At 42.5% G+C, this 23,308-nt stretch overlaps 1 protein-coding gene across 3 annotated transcripts in view; it reads left to right on the top strand.

Moving 5' to 3' along the window:
- Positions 1-23,308, top strand: part of PARN (poly(A)-specific ribonuclease) — a 251,745-nt gene that overhangs the window by 204,411 nt on the left and 24,026 nt on the right. For all 3 annotated transcript variants that reach the window (XM_071815352.1, XM_065850999.2, XM_071815353.1), the window contains 6 exons: positions 888-963; positions 1,273-1,383; positions 1,469-1,538; positions 7,195-7,250; positions 11,514-11,600; positions 20,702-20,776. In XM_071815352.1, the coding sequence (XP_071671453.1) occupies positions 888-963; positions 1,273-1,383; positions 1,469-1,538; positions 7,195-7,250; positions 11,514-11,600; positions 20,702-20,776 (475 nt within the window). The remainder of the gene's footprint in view (positions 1-887; positions 964-1,272; positions 1,384-1,468; positions 1,539-7,194; positions 7,251-11,513; positions 11,601-20,701; positions 20,777-23,308) is intronic.

Here is a 23,308-nt window from a genome sequence, read left to right as displayed (position 1 = left end):
TACTGTAGTAAGAATAGAGGCTTTTGTATTCCCAAAGCTAATAATCCTTTGCAAGTTTGATGTTTGGTGCAGTTAGGTTGATATTTGTAATTTTTTACAGAAGGTTCTTGGGTTTTAGGCTGTTGTTATCGAATGGTGCTTTGAGATCCCAATATAATGCATTGTTTGAGCTTGTTCATTGTACTGAGTTGTCAATAACTTTTCAGACCACAGGCTTGCCAGTGATAGTAAACAGCTGCGTTGATTTAGAGCTCAAGGAAATTGGGTCCTCAGAATTTCAGGCAGTGTTAAGAAAGATTGTGTGACATTTTTTGGTTTTCTTTTGCTGTTGATTCTGCAGGTTGGTTTGGGTTGTTTTTTTTCATTGTACTGATTTAAAAAGTGTATTCAATTACTCAAGAAGTTTGGTGTGAAGAAATTAATAATCTGCATATATTTTGAGAGATTTTATACGTGCACATATGGATTCAGTGATGCAACTCTGCTAATCTCAAGTGTAGGAGCAACTTAAATGCCTTTGAGCATTTATAGCCAATATTTGGGGTATTTTTCCTTTCTGTGAGTGCTGCCTTTTCCTCTGCCACACGTACCATGCGTGGAACCAGATTCACATAGCAATATTACTGTTGCATAATTCATCATGAAGAATTCTGAAAAGCATTAATAAATGCTTATGACTTACAGATATTAAGTTGTAGGGAAGGCAAGTTAACTTTTTAAAACTCGTCTTGACGGACTTCTCTGGTGTGTTCGTTTGCAATGAAGCAATATATAAATCCTTAGAGAGCACAAGGTGGCAGCGATAAATGTTCGTTTTACCTTATTTGATTTCAGTTTCCAGGGAAAAAGTGCTTGGCATTGGCAATTAATGGTGTCTTTTATTGCAGGAGATCATTAATAATACATCCCTTGCAGAACTGGAAAAGCGTTTAAAAGAGGTTCCATTCAACCCTCCTAAAGTTGGTAAGGGTAGATCAAAATGGTTTTATTTCTGAAGTGTTTTCCTCCTTCAGAGCAAAGAAAGTGTTTTGGTTATTTTTGTTCTTGGTCTAAATGTAAATTCCCCTCTTAATATTTAGTGTTTTGATGAAAGGGACTTTAAAGATGGGCAATATACACATAGTGGAGTTGTGTTTAGAACTATTGGTGGAAATCGGTGAGAATCACAGAAAATCCTTCCACTTTTTTTTTTTTGCAGATAATAGAAAACTGCATGTGTTCAGGGCTTTAACTTCTGTGATCATGTCTTTACAAATTATCTTTTCTCCTCAGAAAGCGCAGAGGGATTTCCAAGTTACGACACAGCTTCCGAACAGCTTCACGAAGCAGGATATGACGCTTACATTACCGGGCTGTGCTTCATCTCCATGGCAAATTTCCTGGGTATCTGCGCAGGCTTTTTCAACCCTTCTCCTTAGTTCTGTCCATAGCTGCTTGTTACATGTGGAATTTCTTCTTCATTCATCAGGTTCATTCCTCAGTCCACCGAAAAGCCACGTGTCTGCTAGATCGGAACTCATTGAGCCTTTTTTTAACAAGTAAGTAGTTGTATTAAAAGCCCTGCTAACACATGGGAGTGCAGCACTAGCCTTAGAATACGCATCTCTAGCCTCAGAAGCAATGGCTAACTGCGTTTTTCTTTACACTTCGGTTTCGATTGGCTTTCTGGTTCACAGTAGTGATGCTGCAAAATTTGTAAAGTAAATGCTCTTTCTTTTGAAGAGAAAGGTTTACTTGCTGCTGACTTCTGAAAGGATGCTTAGAAGAGTACTTGAGCTGCTTTAAGACCTTGTCCATGCCAGTGTTGAGAATATGTCTACAATTATGGACATTTCTATTTCTGGAGTAAGCATTGGGAGTAGTGGAACTGAAGAAAGCTGTTCAGGTGTTCTTTACGTTGCAGGACACTGTCAGGAGCTGGTGATGGTTAAAACCAAGTACTCCAAACAGTCTGGACAAACTAAAATATCCCTACTGCAATATCAATCCAAATAACACAAAGGTATTGACTTAACATTATCAAGTAACACATTTTTAAGAAGGTGTAATAAACATACACGATTGGTAGTTAATGGGATGATGCTGCAATTAGTGTTTTGCTTTTGAATTGGAACTTCATACAAATAATTTGAACAAATTGAAGTGAGACTTGAGAAACCCAAAAGTCTTTATGCACAGATTTGATTCTTTGCATATTTAATCTGTAGATTTTACCTTCTGAAGCTTCTAACGACAGTGTAACCTGTCACATAATGGGAAAGGATATTAAAAAGCAGCTAGTACTTCTGTTTAAATACAGGAGAAGTTCCATCCTTTAAAACCCTATCATATAGGAGCTGGCAAAATTAATGATTTTAGCTTCAGATGGGCCACAGAAATGAGGGAATAATCATGATCAGTGACATTCAGCTTTTAGTGGTCTGGAAACCAAATAACTATAGTGACAGCAATTAGGTGATTCTCTTGATACTAGGACGTGAGGTGTGTTCTAGCAGATGTTACAAATTGTGTGTACATTCCTTAGATTGAACGCAGTGACTACTTGATTTGGATGTGAAGGTGATGACAGAATTAATCAGCACAGTTTGGTTTTAAGACAGGATTTATCACAGGGTTGTGTTCTGTAAGACCAGCACACACACATTTGCCAGTGAGGAGATGCCATTGAGGGGCTTGTTTTTTCAATTATTAACCAAAATGGTTTCAGTTCTTTCTCGAGATACATACCTGCGATGAGTACAAACTGAAGCTCCGAAAATTGTCACAATAATAGATTAAATTTAAGCTTTTTGAGGTAGTTGTATATTTCAAATGTGACGTTTCTCTCACAGAAACATTTCAAAGTTTTGAGACAAACCTGCTTTGTCTGTTCTGGCTTTGGAGTTAATGCTGCTGAACTGTAATGAAAGGGAAGGTTAACAGAAAATTGTAGGGAGAACAGTGCTGCTTTTGTTTTTCTTTCATTTTTTAAGCAAGGACTGAAGATTACTCAGAACTTGTAGCTTCTTGTTTCAGAAAAGCTATATATTGCTTTTAGATCATGGAAACTTGGAAGTCTTGCCATGTTTTGCATTCACAAGAGCTTTGAAGCTTTGCTGTATTCTAACCAACATCTGTGAGCTCACCTTGGTCAGAGCTTGGAGCTGCTGCTACCTCACCTTTTTCTTACCGTCAGCAGGCAAATACTTGTCTTTGTAAAGTTGAGGTGGGTTTTTTTGCTGTAGTGCAAAATAACAAACCAGAATGAGACAACTCAGCTGTCAGAAATCAGAGCTGTTGGCTACTTAAATCAACAAGCCTTGTGCTCTGTTCAGTGTGTCCTTGCAGCCCAGTCTCTGTTTCCAGTACTTGGTCTGTTTAGCACCTGTGAGCAGCATCCAGGGCGTGAGGAGTTTGCAGTGATAATACCTTAGGTCCCTAGTACGGATGTTGCTTCTGAGGCTGTTTTGCAGGAATGCTCTGGGCCTCCAGCTTCCTGCTGCGCGTAGTTCTCTCTAGTTTGCGGTGCAGCGGCTTTCCCTAGCTGAGCATCCTCTCTTCCTCCTGGGGAGAAGAAAAACTCTCTTCCTCCCTCCTCCAGAAGTCCTCCCTGATCCTGTGGGCAGCAGTCAGAGCAAGGAAACCTTTTCCTTGGTGCTGTAGTCATGTTCTTCAAGCAAAACACAAACTACAACGTGCAAACAGTAAGCTGAATGAATGCAAGTTATACTGTTTGTCACAAAAGCTTTTCCTGAAAGAAGCTGAACGGAGTTTACTATAAGGCAGTTATTTAGAAGCAATGCTCTCAGTTTGAACTATTATAAAGATAGACCACTTTATTATTCTTTGGGTTGCTTATAAAGTCTTAATTTCAAGATTGCAGAATACTAGGTGTTGATATTTAAATACAGTTTGGAAATTACACTTTTATGTGATTGGTGTGACTGAGAGGATTTTGGAATTGTTTTGTTTGAATAGACGTTGCTAAGATGAACAGAGGGAGTAAATTTCAAACTGGAAAATTGGGCTTTGATTTTTACAGACTTGTTTCAGTAGTTATTTTGACCTCTTCCATTATGTCAGCAAAGTTATGGCACTTCTGGCTTGCCTCTCAAGAGCGTCAGCCACCGTATAGGTTCATGTTCTTATAGGTTAATGATGCACATAGGTCACCTTCTTGTAAGAGTGGAACTGATTAGAAACAGACTTTCCCTTAGGGTCGCTTGGCTCTTTTAGGCATAATGCAGTAATTTATACAGTAAATAACTCAATAAGCCACAAATTCCAGAGATGCATTTCTCTAATCTTTATGCTTAATTGTGTATACAACATCTTTGAAAAATCATGTTAGTGTGAACAATCTGCTGTGAGTAATCCCTGGTGAACACTTAGGTGAGATGAAGGGACTCATTTTTCTGTAATACCTAAACTCTTATGTGTATAATTCGAATGTTATGCTGTTATATGCTTTGGAATTTGAAGTTTTTTGACCTGTTCTGTTTAGAGCAACATCTCTTCTTCCATATCTCCCCACCCCAACCTACAAGCCCCTCCCAAACGTTCAACACCAACTTTATTTTGGATCCCTTTGTGTTGTTTGAATGTTGGTGGGGCTGTGTTTGTTTGCTTTTCTCTTTTGATGTAGCTGGAGGCAGGATGTGAAAAGGGTGTACAGAAATAAAACCACCATCTTTTATTAAGCTGAATAGCTGAATTTTCTAAGAAATGTATTTTTTTTCATACAAAGGGATATTAGAAACCAAAATTTGTGTGGGAAATAACATTTTTTAGGTTGGTCAGTATAGCTTTTCAGTAATTGTGAATGAATGTAGTGAAAAGCTACAGCCTTACAAATCTGGCTAACTTAATATAAAGTAGGGTTCACGTTGTCATACAGAACAACCTTATTAGTTCAAATTTTCTGCGGATAGGCGAGGAATCCTACAACCATAATTATGAATGCTGAATTATGGATTATGCTATAACTCAGTGTTCATAATCTGTGTGATGTTAGTGCTACAGTTACTGCTTTAACACACTGCAAGTGCCCTTAGTATTAAGATCAGTATTGATATCATCTTTTTATGGAGTGTGTGTGTATGTACTGTTTAGAGAAATAGCACTTTGACCAAACAAATAAATGTAGGATTTATCTCAGAGGATAAAATACTGATCTTGGTTAAATGCATTTTTTGGCCTGAGTCTGTTCTTGCTGTTGGCCACTGTCATGTTTTCCTCCCCATGGTAACACCTGGGGGTGGGCAACTTAACTCATGTTCTCACCACAAGTTTTTGTTGTATTGTCATAAAAATAAAGGTGAAGTTGATTGAAGCTGCTACCTAGGGAACTAAACTAGTTATTTGAGTAGCAGCTGGTTCCAAGAATTGTAGGAAAGCTTTCTCTTCAGGTGGCTCAACTTGAACCAAATCTGCATTTTAAATTTTTTTATTTTCTATTTTTTTTTTTTTTAACTGTTGCTGTCCTGCATAGATGACAGACAATCTTCATCCAGTGAAGACTAAACAGTTTTTCCTAACTAGGTGGAATACTGTATATTTAGGCTTTGCTTATCCCCTGCTCTGGAGTCTGAAGACAGCCGTGGCTCCTACTAACAGTGACCTTGTCAGTATTTCGCATGAGACGTGAACACAAATCGTAGGTAATCGATGGAACGGAGCCTGCAGTAAAGCCCAGCCCAGCAGCAGAGCCCAGAGCTGCATCCGACCCTGCCCAACCTCTTCCAGCACAGACAGGACAGCCACCTCCTGCTGTTCCCCCTCGGAAATGTGTCCTACGCTCCCTCTTCATATTCTCCCTCCTTTAATCTCAAATATACGCCCTTGTGGCCCGATCACTGGCTCTCCCGGCTGTTGTTTTTGGGTGGATGGCTATTTTTTGTTCCTTTTTTGCGCAATAGCGCTGCGTGTCCTGTCAGTATTACCCTGGATCTCTAGGAGATGTCAGAGTAAGAACATTTTTCTCTGTTTCCTTGTGTTCTGCAGGTGGATTCATTCTCCAGGTGTCACCCCTGTCCCATTCAGAGTGATAATGAAGCCAGAGCTATAGAGTAGGGCACCTAAGGCTACACATAAGTAACTCTGGCTCCTTTGTAAAATCTTCATTACTCAGTGCTGTGCTGGAATTGTTGAAGTTTCTACAGTTAATTGATGTTGATGTTTCTCATTTGTATTGATGAAATTCCTTTTGGCTCCTGCAGTGCTCAGGGGGCCACGGTGCATGTTGTACTGGGTATTCCTGAGACTTGGGAGGAGAAATTAGATGGGACAGTGAGTATCAGAGCTGGGGCCACTTCTCTCAAGACCCTCTAGCTCAGTGCGTTTTCTCCTCAGTGTTGTTTGGTTTGGTTTGGTTTCCTTGTGAGTATTTATAGTAAAACCAAGTTATCAGCTGCATTCTAGTAGACTTTTCAGTGGCATGAGTGACCATAGTGATGTGATATTCAAACCTTGAAAAACTGGCAGTAAATGTGGTATGGAGGGGAATTACAGATCACTCCGCACACTTGGCATGTTTTTATCACCTGTTTAGATCAGGTATTACTTAGCTGAATATTGTAACTGTAATCTGATAAGCATTTTAGAAGCTTTTCGAAGTTATATTCTGACAATTTTAGGCGACTTCATTTGGAGTAAATTGTTTGAAGAGCTGCACGTGAGCTTTTATTGAAAGCATTTAATGAGTGTTTTGAGAAGCTCTTCAGTTCCATGTCAAAGTGCAAAGGACTCATCCTGCTTATCTCCACTGAAGTGCCGCAATGGCTTGGGCAGTTCTAGGGCTTTCAGATCCATTCTATCTAAAAGCAGAGTGCAGCGCTCAGGAAGCGGGGATGCGCATTTGGAACGCCAGCTTTTGCACCATCCACCGAGCAGGTGGCTCTTACTGCGCACAGCTGCTGCTTTCTAAATGGTCATTTCCCCACCTGCTTTAATTGTTCTCAGCAGTAACAGTGTGGGGCTTCTTGTTCTGTTGAATCAGTAAAATAACTAGCATGATGCCAAGTAACTTTTTAATCTGGATATTTAGATGGTGGATTGGGCTTAATTAGAAGGTCTGTTTTAATACAGCTTAAGAAATGGTTGGGATGATTAATTTTGTTTCTTCAGGAGCAACATCTAAATAAACCATAGAAAGGAAAGGTTATTAAAGGATCTTAGGCAGAGGTTTGCTAATGGTGCTTTTCCATTTTGCTCCAGGCTATTTCTTATGAGAGTAATGGACATACCGTACCTCAATTTGGAAGGACCAGACTGTAAGTAGCTTATTTTATTGTAAACTTACTACCATTCTGACAAATTTCCTGCAGAAGCAAGTGTAAAGATGAATTGTTGTGTATCTAAAGCATGGGACATCAGCTGTGTTTAACTTATTAGCCACTTATCAAATGATGCAAACATCCCTTTTATGTGGAGTGAAACAGTAAAGCCATAAGTTCTTCAGGTTTGAAGACATTTTCCACTCCATGCACCCGAAAACTCTGACTGGAGGATGTGACCCTCTATTAGATGCTAGTTTAATAGTAACTGTTATCTAATTATGTTGCATACTTCTTTCTCCAACTGTTTGATCCTGAGTGGAAGAATGGATAAATACTTGGGGTCATTGAGGCGGTGCCAAAGCTTCTCAGCTGTAAAGATGTTTCTTCCATTTGCCAGCCAGCTTATGGGGTTGTTTTGGTACTTAGCCAAGGAGAGTTGCCAAAAAAGTCTGCCTCTGAAAATCTCTTTTATCTGAAAGCGTAGGGGAAAGGGACCTGGGGGTCCTGGGGACAGCAGGGTGAGCATGAGCCAGCACTGGGCCCTTGTGGCCAGGAAGGCCAATGGTACCTGGGGTGGATTAGAAGGGGGTGGTCAGTAGGTCAGAGAGGTTCTCCTGCCCCTGTGCTCTGCCCTGGGGAGACCACACCTGGAATATTGTGTCCAGTTGTGGCCCCTCAGTTCCAGAAGGACAGGGAACTGCTGGAGAGAGTCCAGCGCAGCCACCAAGATGCTGGAGGGAGTGGAGCATCTGCCGTGTGAGGAAAGGCTGAGGGAGCTGGGGCTCTGGAGCTGGAGAAGAGGAGACTGAGGGGGGACTCATTCCTGGGGATCAATATGGAAAGGGGGAGTGTCAGGAGGATGGAGCCAGGCTCTTCTGGGTGACAACCAGTGACAGGACAAGGTGCAATGGGTGCAAACTGGAACACAGGAGGCTCCACTGAAAGATGAGAAGAAACTTGTTCCTGGTGAGGGTGTCAGAGCCTGGCCCAGGCTGCCCAGGGAGGTTGTGGAGTCTCCTTCTGTGCAGACATTCAAACCCGCCTGGACACCTTCCTGTGGAACCTCAGCTGGGTGTTCCTGCTCCATGGGGGATTGCACTGGATGAGCTTTCCAGGGCCCTTCCCATCCCTGACACTCTGTGACTCTGTGAAAGCCACTCCTGTGGAACAGACGGATGGAGATGTTACAGCACAATGGAGATTTTCTAAGCTTCAAAATGAAAAGTACATCTAGGGTGGCATGTTTGGCTGGCTGCTTTAGGAACAACTTCTTTCCATTCTGAGATTTCAGTGCTCCTGTGGGGCGAAGAAACCGTCTGGTTGGTGTTGTCTGTAGGGAGTTTTAGCAGAGTCTTTTTTCCAGAAATAATGGAGTTTGGTAACATATGACAGGTCAAAGAGTATTGAGTATGTCAAAGTGACTTTCATCATCTTCTTTTGTTACTGTGTGTTAAAAACTCGTTTGCAAAGAATGAGGTTGCTGCACAAAGTAACTGCCAAACAGAATATGAACCAAGTATTTCTCACCTGAGCAGGGAGAAGGGATAGAGGTTTAACAGAGCAAATTTCAGAATCAGCTGATCCTGGAGGGTTAGGAATAGTTTCTTCTCTCTGATCAATAGGAAAAAAGCTGTTAGAACATCTGGAACTGGAGTTGTTACAGTTCTCCACTACTGGATTGCAGATCGTGAACCTTGGAATTGCCGGCTGCTCAAAGGGCTGTGCAGCGAGAATTGATCTTGTTAACCCAGCTCATGGGGTGTTCGGCTTGTGTAGTGTCACAAGAGTTGCTTAAAAAATGTGGTGTTCTTTTTTGGTTTTGAAGTAGTGGATATAAGGAAGAAGAGTTCACGTGAGCTGGTGAAGGGACTGCTGCTTGTGTCTCCATCCGCCCCGGTGCTCAGGTGCTCATGCAAACCCGTGATGTGTTAACAGGGAGTTTCTTACAAACACGTGCTAACCTGGCTTGTTTTCTGCAAAAAAGCACATACAAGCACATCACGATTGGCTGGATGCTGGCTGCCCTGACACATTCAGTGAGCAGATTTATCTGGACAAGGCTGCATTCCTGCATACCTGTCTCCAATGTCAATTTTATTTCGGCCGGTACGATCAGACAGATGATAGATTTACCTCTTTATAAGCTGTGTGGGTTCTGCTGACCAACCAATTAGACACCATGTTGCAACTTAACACAGGGTCATGTCCTGGTCTTTTGCTTTTTTCAACTGAAAAACCAGGTTCTTTATGCAGAGCAGGACAAGTACTAACTCAACCCAAAACTTACGAAATTTATTTTCCTCTGATTGCATGAAGCATTCTGTATTTTGCTTATGAGATGCTGGGTTACAACTGTAGTATTTCTGTCTTGTTTTTACTGTTGGTATGGGCGTATTGGTGCTTCTGTGGAGATTTTTTTCCTTTTTCTATTTGAATATAATTGCTGCAGTCTCTTCCTTGGAAGAAGACAGAGCATTTGGAAATCTGTCCTATTTTCCTGACATGTTTTGGGTAGGAACTTGAGCTCTACAGGCCTCTGTGGAACAGTTGTGTTCTGTTGAGTTTATGCAAGATGTTAAAATATTATTTGGGAATAAAAATTCCATTGATCCTTTGGGCAGGGATGGAGAGGCTTAAAACCAAAGCACATGAAAGTCTGTCTATTCAGGAAGCACAGTAGCTGTTGAAAGCTGCAGCTCTCAAGTTGATGCAAAAATGAAGACTTATTTGTGTAACAGATTTACACCTAGAAACAAATGTGCTTTCTCCTCTAAAGCACATAGCAGGCTGAGACACTGCCGCTTACTGCAATTAGTCGTCGTAACTGAATTGTAGTAATTGCTAATGCTTAGCTGTATTTATGAAATTAGCAATCCACAAGGCTTTCATCAGCAAACAGTGTAAAATTGCATCTTAACCACATGTGGCAAAGATCCCAACAGGTTTGCCTTGTGCAATGGGGTCAAGTACCCTGGAAAGTCGGATGTAGCAATAGCAAGTGGCCGACGGTCTGATTTTGGACACAGATCCACCTTGAATAACTCTCCTGTTTCAATGCTGGAAGCAAAGGAGATCAAAACAAGAAAGGTGTGTATCACAAAGGAATTCAGGAGGGTCATTCACTGAGGTGAAAGTCAGTCCCTATGTCTCTGTACCCGCAGAAGAGGGAAGCTCTTCCTGGCAGTGCCTCTGTGTGGTCAACTTAAGATCTGATCACAGAAAGCTGTGTGTAGTTAACCGGTGAGTTACTTTAACTAAGTGCAATACTCCACTTCAATGGTTCAGCCTCTGTCTAACATCAGACATAAAAAGACAGGGGGAGACACGCAATGTCATGCATAAAACCAGAAATCTCTGCAGATACCTGTGGAGAGGCTCACTTAATGACTTGCTAATAGTTTCATATGAATATGAAAAATATTTCAGTATCTTTGCACTGCAAAATGTAGAATTCCACTTGCTTCTTTTTAAAATATGATAGGAATTCATGGGTTCTAAAAGCTCTTGTGTCCAGTGAAAGGAACTTCACTCGCGTGTATATTGTGGTGATTTCTTATGTACAAATGATCTTTCCTGGGGAGGCAAAAATCGCTCCTGTTGATCTCCTGCCTCTGGTGGTGCCCAGGAGCAGGCATGCGGGTGGGATGTGTCACGGGACAGACGGACAGTGATAATTCCTGCTGCACCCTCACCGGCTCCGGCATTTGAGACTTGGATTCTCTCTCTCTAATTCACAAAACTCTGAATAACTTTCAGTGTGCACCAAAGATTTCTCTTGCACTACTTCTTTACATGTTGGCCTTTCTATGCTATTTTTTGACACAGTTTTTAATTTTAAAAAAGTCCTGTCAGTGTGTACCTTCTAACTTGTACCTAATGTTATCTGAAAACTGAGTTGGTCATTGTTTCACAGTACATTTTTATTGACAGAAAACCAGACACGTTTAATTATTGTTACGAATTTTTTGAAGCTCGAGCTGGAGAATGAAGAGGCTGTTGGTTTTTAGTTCTCTCCTTGATCGTGGCACAAGGGTGTGAAGGCCTGGGTTTGTGGGCAGTTCCCACTGCACGTGATGCTGTTTTGGGTTCCTGCAGAGCCCGTAGGATTTACTGTGTCCGCTTCGTGCGTAACTGCAGGTACATTTCCTTGGTGCCTGATATAGATCTTGGCCTCTTTTCTTACTAGAAAAACAACCCTACGTGACCATCTTAGATATTCTAAAGATACCAGGAGTGAATCTTATTTTTGTTCCGCAGTGCAGCCGAAACGAGATCATGTTCTTCATGTTACTTTCCCCAAAGAGTGGAAGACCAGTGACCTTTACCAGCTTTTCAGTGCCTTTGGTGAGTGATACAGTCTATCCTGCCTTACGTGGTTGGGTTTGGGTTTGTTCCTTTTCCAAGTTTGTCATTAGCAAGTACCACTGGTTTTGCTTGTTATTTTTGATCTGTGGATGCAGATTTACTCCAATACAGGTAATGATTAATCGCCTTCAGTTATTTTTGAATGGTGTCCTCTGGATGTTGTTTGTAATGATGTGTTGCAGCCCTTATCAGCTGCTCTTCAGAAATCTTTGTATGTGGTGCTTGTTGAATGTCGTGGGCCTTTGATCATTTTATTTACAGCCTCTCCTGTGAGGAGGTGAGAGTTTCTATAGGTGGTTCATGTGAAAGACAGGTCAGGGGTTTAGGAATAAGTTTCCTCCTGCAGTCTGCTCAACACCAGACGCTAATTAGTAGGAGGTTCAGCAAGCAAGCTTGAGAACGGGCAATTTGATTTTGAGATTGTGAACACCATCCAAGTCAGAAGAAACCAAGAAAAAGTCATCTAATAACTGCAGGCGAGTAGCCCTGTTGTTCCTCTACTAAATGTTAGTATTTAAGGTAAGGACATGAGGTCCCGATGAGCTGACAGGGATGTCCTGAGACCTGAGCCCCGCAGCAGCAAAGAGCAGCTACGCTTTGCATCCCTAATCCCTCGAGCAGAACTGGAGTGATCTTTCATACAGCCCAGTGTTGGATGCTGTTCCCAAGATTTTTATTGCGGATTGGTTTCTAGTTTTTCATTGCTAGGTAAGGTGGTGCTTCAAAAGAGATCTTTTGGGCTTGAAAGTAATTTAAAAGAATTTTTCTATATTTTTTGCATCATTTTCCAGAAGTATTTGCTCACAATACTAACAATACGTTATAAAAAGTAGCTTGTTAAATGTTAGGTGTCATAGACATTTATGCATCTTGCCTTCCTCAGATTCTGTAATAATTGCTTTATTTAATTGCTTAAAAAAACCCAAAAAGAGGACTCCTTTTACCAAGTGTTTGTTGGGGAGGATTGCTTTCTCATTTAAAAAGGATAAAATAATTTATTTACGTTACATTAGTCTTGGTAGCGTTAAGCAAAGCACATATGACTGAATTTGTAATTTCCCTGTTCCTAAAAATGTTCTGTTTGGCACTATAGTTTTCCTGCCCCTACTCTTACTCAAAGTCCCAATAGCAATTTTGTTGGTTGGAGTATAATCACTGTAAAAACTCTGGGTATTTTTATACGTGTTTTTAAGCAGTTGAATGACTAGTTAGGACTCTTAAAACTGGAACTTTCAGAGACAAGGAAATGAAGAGATATTGGAGCTGGTACTTGATCAGCGCACTGTGGCTGTTTCAAAGCAGTAGAATCAGAGAATCGTTTGGGTTGGAAGAGGCCTTTGAGATCATGAGGGCCAACCGTCAACCTGACAGTGCCAGGCCCACCTCTGACCCCTGGCCCTAAGAACCTCAGCTATACATCTGTTAAACACCCCCAGGGATGGGGACTCCACCACTGAGCCTGTTCCAAAGCTTAATAACCCTTTGAGAGAAAAAATTGTTTCTAATATCCAATCTAAACCTCCCCAGGCACAACTTGAGGCTGTTTCATCTTGTTCTCTTGCTTGCCATGTACCACACTTGAAGACTTAAGTCTGAGTCTGTAGTGTGGGAAACAGATTCAGGGCAAACCTGAACCCAGCCTCCACAGAAATAACTGCTCTGGTGTCCGTAAGGACCTTTAATCACCAGGAAAAGGATGGACGTTCCTCCGTGTGCTCAGTGTTGTCGTGTCTGTGCGTGCTCTGGGTCACCGCCCTGCTCTACAGAATGATGCTGCTCTTCTCTCATGGCTCGTTAGTCTGTGCGGGGTCTCCAGACCTGTATAAAATGCACTCGGTTCCTTCTGACGTTGTGATCTGTCCCGCAGCATGATGCCAGTGTAATGCTGGATAGGATTTAACATTCCCAACTGGCATCTCTTCGAGATTTGCTGTTACGGGAGTAAGAAACAACAGGCTTTGGATGTTGTTTCAGCACACTTCCAGACTGAGCCATATAATTTTTCCTATCTTATCAACTCCTGCCGGTCAGTGTTGGTGTGGAACACAAGCCCAGGTCGCTGCCGCCAGGGGTCACACCTACACATCACAAAATACTGTTCCAGTCCGAAATTGCCCTTTCACTCACTTCCCCAGATTTCAGAGCAGAGTATTTTCATATCTCGATTTACAAACTCCCGGTGTTTGGGTAGGACTTGATATCTGTTTTGTTTCAGGTCTTATTGCTGTGATATCTCTAAATAAACTGCAGATTGCACTTTCCAAAATTCCAGGAGTACTCGTGCTGTTTCAGTTGTAGCTGGACGGAGAGTCAGAGTGTGGCACAACGTGAGCTTCAGTGATTTGCCCAAAGACACAAAGTATCCTGATTTATTACATCATTTAAACAAAAATGTTTTTAAATTAAGCTTTTATCAGAATTTAAAATCATTTGTTCAATTGAATTGCCACATCAGTCTCACTTAAACAAATTCCAAATAGTTTTTCTGTTAGCGTAGTATGAATTGAAGCAGAGTTATAATCTTCCATGAAGCTTCTTTCCAGGTTCCAGTATAAGTTGGGGAATGACCTATTAGAGAGCAGCGTAGGGGAAAGGGACCTGGGGTCCTGGGGACAGCAGGGTGACCATGAGCCAGCACTGGGCCCTTGTGGCCAGGAAGGCCAATGGTACCTGGGGTGGGTTAGAAGGGGGTGGTCAGTAGGTCAGAGAGGTTCTCCTGCCCCTCTGCTCTGCCCTGGGGAGACCACACCTGGAATATTGTGTCCAGTTGTGGCCCCTCAGTTCCAGAAGGACAGGGAACTGCTGCAGAGAGTCCAGCGCAGCCACCAAGATGCTGAAGGGAGTGGAGCATCTGCCGTGTGAGGAAAGGCTGAGGGAGCTGGGGCTCTGGAGCTGTTTGGAGAAGAGGAGACTGAGGGGGGACTCATTCCTGGGGATCAATATGGAAAGGGGGAGTGTCAGGAGGATGGAGCCAGGCTCTTCTGGGTGACAACCAGTGATAGGACAAGGGGCAATGGGTGCAAACTGGAACACAGGAGGTTCCACTAAAAGATGAGAAGAAACTTGTTCCCGGTGAGGGTGTCAGAGCCTGGCCCAGGCTGCCCAGGGAGGTTGTGGAGTCTCCTTCTGTGCAGACATTCAAACCCGCCTGGACACCTTCCTGTGGAACCTCAGCTGGGTGTTCCTGCTCCATGGGGGGATTGCACTGGATGAGCTTTCCAGGGCCCTTCCAACCCCTGACGCTCTGGGGTTCTGTGATTCTAATGGAAGCAGTGGAACAGCTGAAGGGGCTGTGGTGCAGACTGGGACCCACTGGACATTTGCTGCTCCAGACAGCGTGTCCGTGATTCCCACGTCTCCCCGTCCTGCAGCCGCACCAGGGACACGTGTTCCTGCAGGAGGTTTTTCTCGTCTCATGGATCAGTGTGGTTTCACCGCACAAGTACTTGCAGTGCTGTGTAGTCTCTTAAAATACTTTCTTTAAATTCTTAAATTTGCCCAGTTTATTTGGTCATGCTCATGTGAAATACAAAAGTATTCAAATAATATTTGCTGGAATACAGCTTTTGTTTTATAGCCTTCACTTCAATTAGTGTCTTTGGGCTTTAATTAAAGCACTATCAAAGTATTATAAAAACTACTACTTAAATTTTTTCCGAGTGCAGTTAAACCTACGCGTTGTATTTTGTGAGAGTCTTTCACAAGGAGTTGAACGCTGATGTGGTTCATGGATTCGTAGTGATCCTGAAGATGTATAAACTACTTCTAAAGTTTAACCAGTCCTTTGTGTGTTTAAATCTTGCTCTTGTAGTCCAAGCTACTATACAGGTGAATTTTAAGTGACTCTTAATTAGATTTTTGAGACTCCTTTACAAGTTCCATACATGGTGACGTCTGTTCCTGTGACCTGGTGTACTGCAAACTCACTGTTTGCTTAAAGCAAACTGCAAACTCACTTTGTCTAAAGAAAAAGAAAGTAGAGCTTGAAAACTGTCCCTTTTCACAGTATCACAGTATGTTTGGGATTGGAAGGGACCTCAAAAGATCATCTAGTCCAATCCCCCTGCTGGAGCAGGAACGCCTAGGTGAGGTCGCACAGGAAGGTGTCCAGGCGGGCTTTGAATGTCTCCAGGGAAGGAGACTCCACAACCTCCCTGGGCAGCCTGTTCCAGTGCTCTGTCACCCTCACTGAGAAGAAGTTCTTTCTCAAATTTAATTGGAACCTCTTGTGTTCCAGCTTGATCCCATTGCCCCTTGTCCTATCATTGTTTGCCACTGAGAAGAGCCTGACTCCATCCTCGTGGCACTCACCCTTTATATATTTATAAACATTAATAAGGTCACCCCTCAGTCTCCTCTTCTCCAAACTAAAGAGACCCAGCTCCCTCAGCCTTTCTTCATAAGGGAGATGCTCCACTCCCTTCAGCATCTTTGTTGCCCTACGCTGGACCCTCTCCAGCAGTTCCCTGTCCTTCTGGAACTGAGGGGCCACAACTGGACACAATATTCCAGGTGTGGTCTCCCCAGGGCAGAGCAGAGGGGCAGGAGAACCTCTCTGACCTACTGACCACCCCCTTCTAACCCACCCCAGGTACCATTGGCCTTCCTGGTCACAAGGGCCCAGTGCTGGCTCATGGTCACCCTGCTGTCCCCAGGACCCCCAGGTCCCTTTCCCCTACACTGCTCTCTAATAGCTCATTCCCCAGCCTATACTGGAACTTGGGATTGTTCCTGCCCAGATGCAGGACTCTACACTTTCCCTTGTTAAATTCCATCAGGTTATCCCCCGCCCAACTCTCCAGCCTGTCCAGGTCTCTGGATGGCAGCACAACCTTCTGGCATGTCAGCCACTCCTCCCAGCTTAGTGTCATCAGCAAACTTGCTGATGGTACACTCAATTCCCTCGTCTAAATCATTAATGAATATATTGAATAATATTGGCCCCAGTACTGACCCCTGAGGCACTGCACTAGATACTGGCCTCCAACTGGACTCCGCACCATTGACCACCACTCTGGCTTCTCTCTTTAAGCCAGTTTGCAACCCACCTCACTACTCTATTGTCCAGACCACACCTCCTCAATTTAGCTGTGAGGATGCTGTGAGGGACTGTGTCAAAGGCTTTACTGAAGTCAAGGTAGACCACATCCACCGCTCTGCTTTTAAGAGTAAACAATCTAGTTTAAGCTTCTAGCTCACAGTATATATATTAAGTGTTCTCCTGAGCTCGTGTTCATATAGGTATGTGAGCTCTGAGTGTTAATTTTTTGGGGGTGGGCCTTTGGTTTTTTTTTTTCCTTTAAAAAAATAAATTATCCTATTCTTCTCTGCCCATTTCTGGCCTTTCCTCCTCCTCATGCCAGTGTTGCTTTCGGGTGTTGTTGCTTTCTGTGCACCCTGGTTTCCTTCCAGAAAGGTGGAAACTCCGTTAACTCTTCTCAATTATTCACCAGGAAAATGCTGTTTGTGTTTAATATTAATATGTGCTTCAACCCTTGCTCGTAGACCAAAAGCTTCAACTATTTCTGTGTGATGCAGTCAGTGTCCTGAAACTGTCAGCAATTCTATCATGGTGTCAATGTGGCCTTTTTTTTTTTTTTTAATTGTAAGAAAGTAGAATATATGAATAAACTTTTTTGGTGACATGAAGGTCCGTATAGTCCTAATACCTATCCTAAGTTTTTATTTGTCACTGACAGTTGTTTAGGAAATATATGAGAAGAGAGGCAAAGCAAAGCAGCTTTCCTGGTGCTCGCAGGGATGCGGGAGCTGGAGCCACTTCTTGCATCTCTTATCTGGAGCCTTCCGATTCTTTCTGTAAACCAGCCTCAGAGAATTCTTAATCCCGTACACATCCTTGTCATCTGCAGCAATTAAGTACTATGTGAAAAATTCTTTTGGTTAGAAAGTATCTTTATCTTTTATTAGATGTCCCTTAGCTGTTTTATAATAAAATAGTGAAACCCCTCTGTACGTCTTCCATATAATTCCTGTTCTCGTATTTTCCACTTAGACATGTATAGAATTTTCTTGTGAAGGCTGAGTCCTGCTTTACTTCGTCTTTTATACAGAAGCCTTTCCATCCCTTTGGACGCTGTGGTACCAAAACTGAAGGAAAACCCGTTTGACTGACACGATCCATCCATATCGTTTTATTCTGTGGATTTTAATGTTTGCGTGTTTGAGTTTATATAGAGAGAATTTTCAAATTTAGTTATAGAAAAAACCCACGTTACTTTGCACCTTCTTCTCAGAAGCAACAGACCAAATTTTCATCTGCTCCTATTTGGGTGAAGATATTTGGTTTCTCTTGATAATTCTTGGCTTGGCGTTGCCCTTTTTGCCGGAAGGGCCGTTGTTTGCCACCGGCAAATCGACACGGGGCCAGACCGGCTGGGCTGGTGTCCTTCGAAGTACTGGAGCCATTTGATCTGTTCTACAAGTACACGTATATGGTTGTATATGGTTGATTTGGATTTGCCTGCAGCGAGCTGGCGCGTGGCTGCGTTGATTGCTAAATATTGCACTTTAAGCACAGATGCATTTGCTTTTCAAAGCTTTATTGCCCTTTCACCATATTTTTGAAATGCACAGTATTTAGCAATATTGCTGAATGAGCTAATTTATAAATCTTGGCTCGCTTAAGTTCTTATTTCTTAATAATATTGAAATGTGACGTAGACTAAGAAGAGTATCTTTAAGCATGTAGAATTGCATCGGAGCATTTGTCGCAGTTCTCTTCAGATTGCAGCTCAGTGTCTACTACTGAATGTTTGCCTTGTTCTTAAAATTATATGTTTAAAATGTATAAATCTGAGTATAAAGGCAGCAAATGTTGGCAGGTATTGAAACCCTCAATTACTTAAAATACCAAAGTCATTCAGAGTGCAGCAGCTTTTCTGCAGCAATAAGTAAGTACATGATACTGAAATGATGTACCATCAATAGGGTGGATTTTTATTGTTTATTTTGAATTGGTACTTAGTGAAAATATGGGCACTAAAGGCCGTTTGAATAGCAGCTGATCTCCTCCAGGATGTTGGAGCCCGTTGCTGATCCTCAGTGTTTTACGCTAAGGGCACGATTCCAAGATGTGCAGGAGAATTTTTCTGTCTGATCTAATTTTTGCTCTGTTCAGGGTAGGTATGGAATTATTTAACTATGTGCACAGGAAAGGGACAGAACGTAGATGGCACTTCCATGCCGAGGAATTACAGAAGAGTTTGGTCTCAGATGGCCCAAATGATTATTTGGACTGTTTTGTGATTAGTAATGCAAAAAAGGAGGACATGATACTGACAGAAATTCAGAGCAATAACTCATCAGTGTTAAATTGTGCGGTAATTTCAAATCTTCAAAGGAATCTCAGTGTCGGGGTCCTACCGAATGCACCTCGATTTTGAGTTGCAATCATAAATCAACTGGAGCTTGTCCTGTGCTGTGAAACGCGAAGTGTCCTGCCAGAGCACGTTCTCCTGCGCAAAGGCCCGCGGGCAGCACAGAGCTGTGTTCTTCGAGGCCTGACTTACTAGAATTGCATTGATTTGCCCTACAAAGTGTTTAAAGAAGTTCTGATGTCTGTCTTCTCAGTGTAGGCTCTTCTTAATAGCAGCCTTAGCCCTTTAGTACAGGGAAACTTCAGAAACCACGCTGAATTAATTATGGTTTTGGCAATGATCGAAGTTATTATCACTTAGTCCTAAATAGCTGGCTACTCAAATGTATAGCATGTAAACTAAATCTAACTAGGCTTTTCTTTTTTATAATTAAAAATCTGCTTACCTAGCTGGATTTCAGAAAAGATTTCTATACCTTTGTAGCCTGTAGGCTAAATTAGATTGAAATAAATTAAACATCTGAAAATAAAATGCATTTTAAGCCATTTTGCATCATTGTTTTCAGCCTTGTAATGTCTGCAGGTTAAGTGGTGGTGTGATATTATCCATAACTTGATGTCCTGCTCTGCCTGAAAAAAATGGCACCAGTTTTCAATATCCGAATTGTACAAACAGTAGAGCACTTAGATGACTACAGGCGATGTGAAAGGATTTGGGGCCATAACAAGACCTTGTGTCTGAACAGGAATCCTTTCCTCTGCTTTTGCTCCACTACAAGCTCTTTTAGCACTAATGGACATATTTAGCCATTCACGGAGAAAATAGCCTGACTGCTTGATGAATGGAGAAACTTAGTTCCAGCCACTGTTCCATTGTCAAAGCTTCCAAATGAGCTCCCTGATTTTGTGCATTTGTTCTCAGATTTACTCAGATGAAGTTTTCATTGCATATCCGGGCAATGGGGTATAGTGTGATACAAACAAACCGGACTCTGAAGATGCGGAGTGCTGCGGTAGCTGGAGGTCTCCACTTGTGTGAACAACCATCCCTGTCCTCCCCCAGCCCAACTCCACTGCAATCCTATCGTGGGTGTCCGGACTGGGAACGGGGCAGTGAGTGGGAACTGGAGCTTGTCCACACTGTGACCTGTTAGAGAGCAGTGCAGGGGAAAGGGACTCAGAATATTGTGTGCAGTTGTGGCCCCTCAGTTCCAGAAGGACAGGGAACTGCTGGAGAGAGTCCAGCGCAGCCACCAAGATGCTGAAGGGAGTGGAGCATCTGCCGTGTGAGGAAAGGCTGAGGGAGCTGGGGCTCTGGAACTGTTTGGAGAAGAGGAGACTGAGGGGTGACTCATTCCTGGGGATCAATATGGAAAGGGAGAGTGTCAGGAGGATGGAGCCAGGCTCTTCTGGGTGACAACCAGTGACAGGACAAGGGGTAATGGGTTCAAACTGGAACACAGGAGGTTCCACTGAAATTTGAGAAGAAACTTGTTCCCGGTGAGGGTGTCAGAGCCTGGCCCAGGCTGCCCAGGGAGGCTGTGGAGTCTCCTTCTGTGCAGACATTCAAACCCGCCTGGACACCTTCCTGTGGAACCTCAGCTGGGTGTTCCTGCTCCATGGGGGGATTGCACTGGATGAGCTTTCCAGGTCCCTTCCAACCCTGACACTCTGGGATTCTGTATGTCTTTAGGAAATGCTCATTTCTGAGCACAGTCATCATCATTTCTTTTGCCTTTTCTAGGTAACATTCAGGTTTCATGGATTGATGACACGTCAGCATTTGTATCGTTGAGCCAGCCAGAACAAGTACAAATAGGTAAGTGTTGCGGAATTTACTTTGGTATAAGACTTGACTTCACCTGGCTCCTCTAAAATGCTCTGAGCCAACAGGGTCTGTGGTTCTATCAGCAAAACTCCTGCCTTGGTTCAGATGCTGTAGGAGGAGCTGAGCTCCTATAGCACCAGCACGAGTTGCAGCAGATACACCTAACCCGCACTGGCTGGAGAGTTTCGTGTTTCATTCTGTCCCCTCTAAGTACCTGAAGCTGCGGGTACAGCGATGCTGGTTTCCTCCGTTGATACAGTGTTTATTGAGGTTTTTTACTGTCACTTTGCACAAGGCAGAGTGGTCAAAGACTTTTATGGTCTTTGTCTTCAAATATCCTTTAGACAGATACCGTGTTTGGTGTGGTTTACATTTGCAGGTAACAGCTGCAGTGGAAAACCTTCTGGTGTGTTGTAGAACACATGCAAAATAAGTCTCCTAACGGTGTATGCAATCCATCAGCACCTTAATTTTTTTCACGTTCAGTTGAACTTTTGAGCTTAGCTTTGAAAAAAGTTCATGGAAATACATGTGTAACTATTTTCTTGAAAGTTGATTGGGTTTGGGTTTGTTTTTTTTTAATATATTGCTTCTTGGTTTGGATTTTAGGAGAGAGGAATTAGTTTAAAGAAGCAAATTTGTGCATGAATACATAAATACTCTTAGTGAACCCACATTCCTAATCCACACATTAGGACAGATAGCAATATCTTACTATTTACAATGGTGCAAGATACTCTAGAAAGAACCATTTCCGCTATAAAAAGCTGACTGAGAGCACAGAGCAAAACATTATCTAGGTATCATAAGAAAAATATGGAATGTGTGACACTATTGTCAAATCACCAAGAATTAATTAAGAATGAAGCAAAAAGCGTATGAAGAGACCAGCACCTCTGAATTCACTGAAAATATTGCTTCCAGTTATGAGGAAAACCAATCTTTTTGCGGTGTGGTTTGTTTGGGTTTTTGGTTGTCATTTTGTGGTTTTGGGGGTTGTTTGGTTTTGGTTTTGGTTTTGTTTCTTTAATGTTTTTGGTTGGTTGTAGTTTGACCCACGAGCTCGTAGTGGTTTCTGTAGTTCTTTAGGGCATATACTTGAGGACTTGGCCCATAAACTTGCTGCTGAGCACAATAACTGGAAGCGGCCCCTTTATACATGACTATCTGGGGTGTGTTATGGTGGCGTCAGCCCTGTTTACTCAAATGCTTGCATCAAATGCTGTGGAGCCAGCAAGAACAGAAGTACACGCTGGATAAAGTGTCTGAAATGTTGTTCACCTAAGAGCTGTCCTTCCAGAATTCCCATGATTAAGTTAAGAAATTAAAAGACCCCTGAGATCACCATCATCTGTGTTAAGAAGCTGAAATAAAGAAGCTTTCAGGTTCTGGATGCATAATCAGAGCGTCTCTCTAATTCCTCATTAACATCCTGTGAGTGTTTATGGCGCTTTCTCATACGTACGTATCTCTGTGGGGGATTTTGAGTGCTTACCTTCTTACAACACATGCTCCAGAGCAGCAAGAACCATTGTTTCTTCATCTATATGTAGATATAAGGACCATATAACTCCTAGTGAGGAGTTCCAGATAAAGGCTTATGTCCAAATAAATGTGGCCGTATTTTAGCTTGCCCTGTAACTCAGGAAAGCGTTGCTGGCACTTTGTGCACGCGTCATCTTAGTTTCTTACCTCTGAAATGTTAATGATACGGAAACTGTGTGTGTTCCATTGGTGGAGACGGCAGCACTTCGTCCAGGGCTGGAGGGAAAAGCTCCTCATGCAGCAGCGAGTCCATTGCAAGATGTGAGGTATGGAGTTTGATCTCCATGTGTGAGGTATAGGTTGAGAAAACCTGGAATAAAGGCTTGGAATTGTTCCACCTTCCTTCCTGCCAAGAGGATTTGTCTTTGCGGTGGAACGCAACCAAGTGGTGGTGATGCCCTGATGTACCGAATATCTGTGCTGCCTTTCCCTACTCTTTTCAAGCTGATTGTTTGTTTCTCTGAGTGAGACTTGAAAGACTATTTTGTCTTCAATAAAAAGCCCATGTGGTTTATACCATTTCATATGCCGAAAGCTTTCCCGGATGCTGCTATGGTAACTTCCCCACCACTGTCACCTCAGTGACTGACCGTACACATTCACCACCACTGGGTTTTAATTGAAAAATATATATATATATATATTGCTACAGCAGCTACATACTGTGAAAAGAACTGAATGTCAGCAGAATATTCAATGTTTCTGGCAGTGCTCTCTGTGTGTCTTTTTTTATGCTTTGACAACCAGCGAAGCCTGTTCCGTGGCCTGTGTACTAGGAAACAAGTTATTTGTTTGCAAGTTCAGGTGATTATAGTGTTTCACAGATTTTTATGAAATTAGTTTAGTAAAATCTGAACTACTGAAAGCAGCCAAACAAGCTGACAAAATACAGCAATCTCAATTACAAAAAAGCTGTGTGTTTTGCACTGTAAAATTGCTTAAACCTCTTGGTTTCTTGTTCTCTTTACTAAATACATC

Source organism: Patagioenas fasciata, chromosome 15, assembly GCF_037038585.1.
Source record: "Patagioenas fasciata isolate bPatFas1 chromosome 15, bPatFas1.hap1, whole genome shotgun sequence".
Taxonomy (NCBI): Eukaryota; Metazoa; Chordata; class Aves; order Columbiformes; family Columbidae; genus Patagioenas; species Patagioenas fasciata.
Note: the sequence above shows the minus strand (reverse complement) of the source record. Positions and strands in the feature narration are given on the sequence as shown.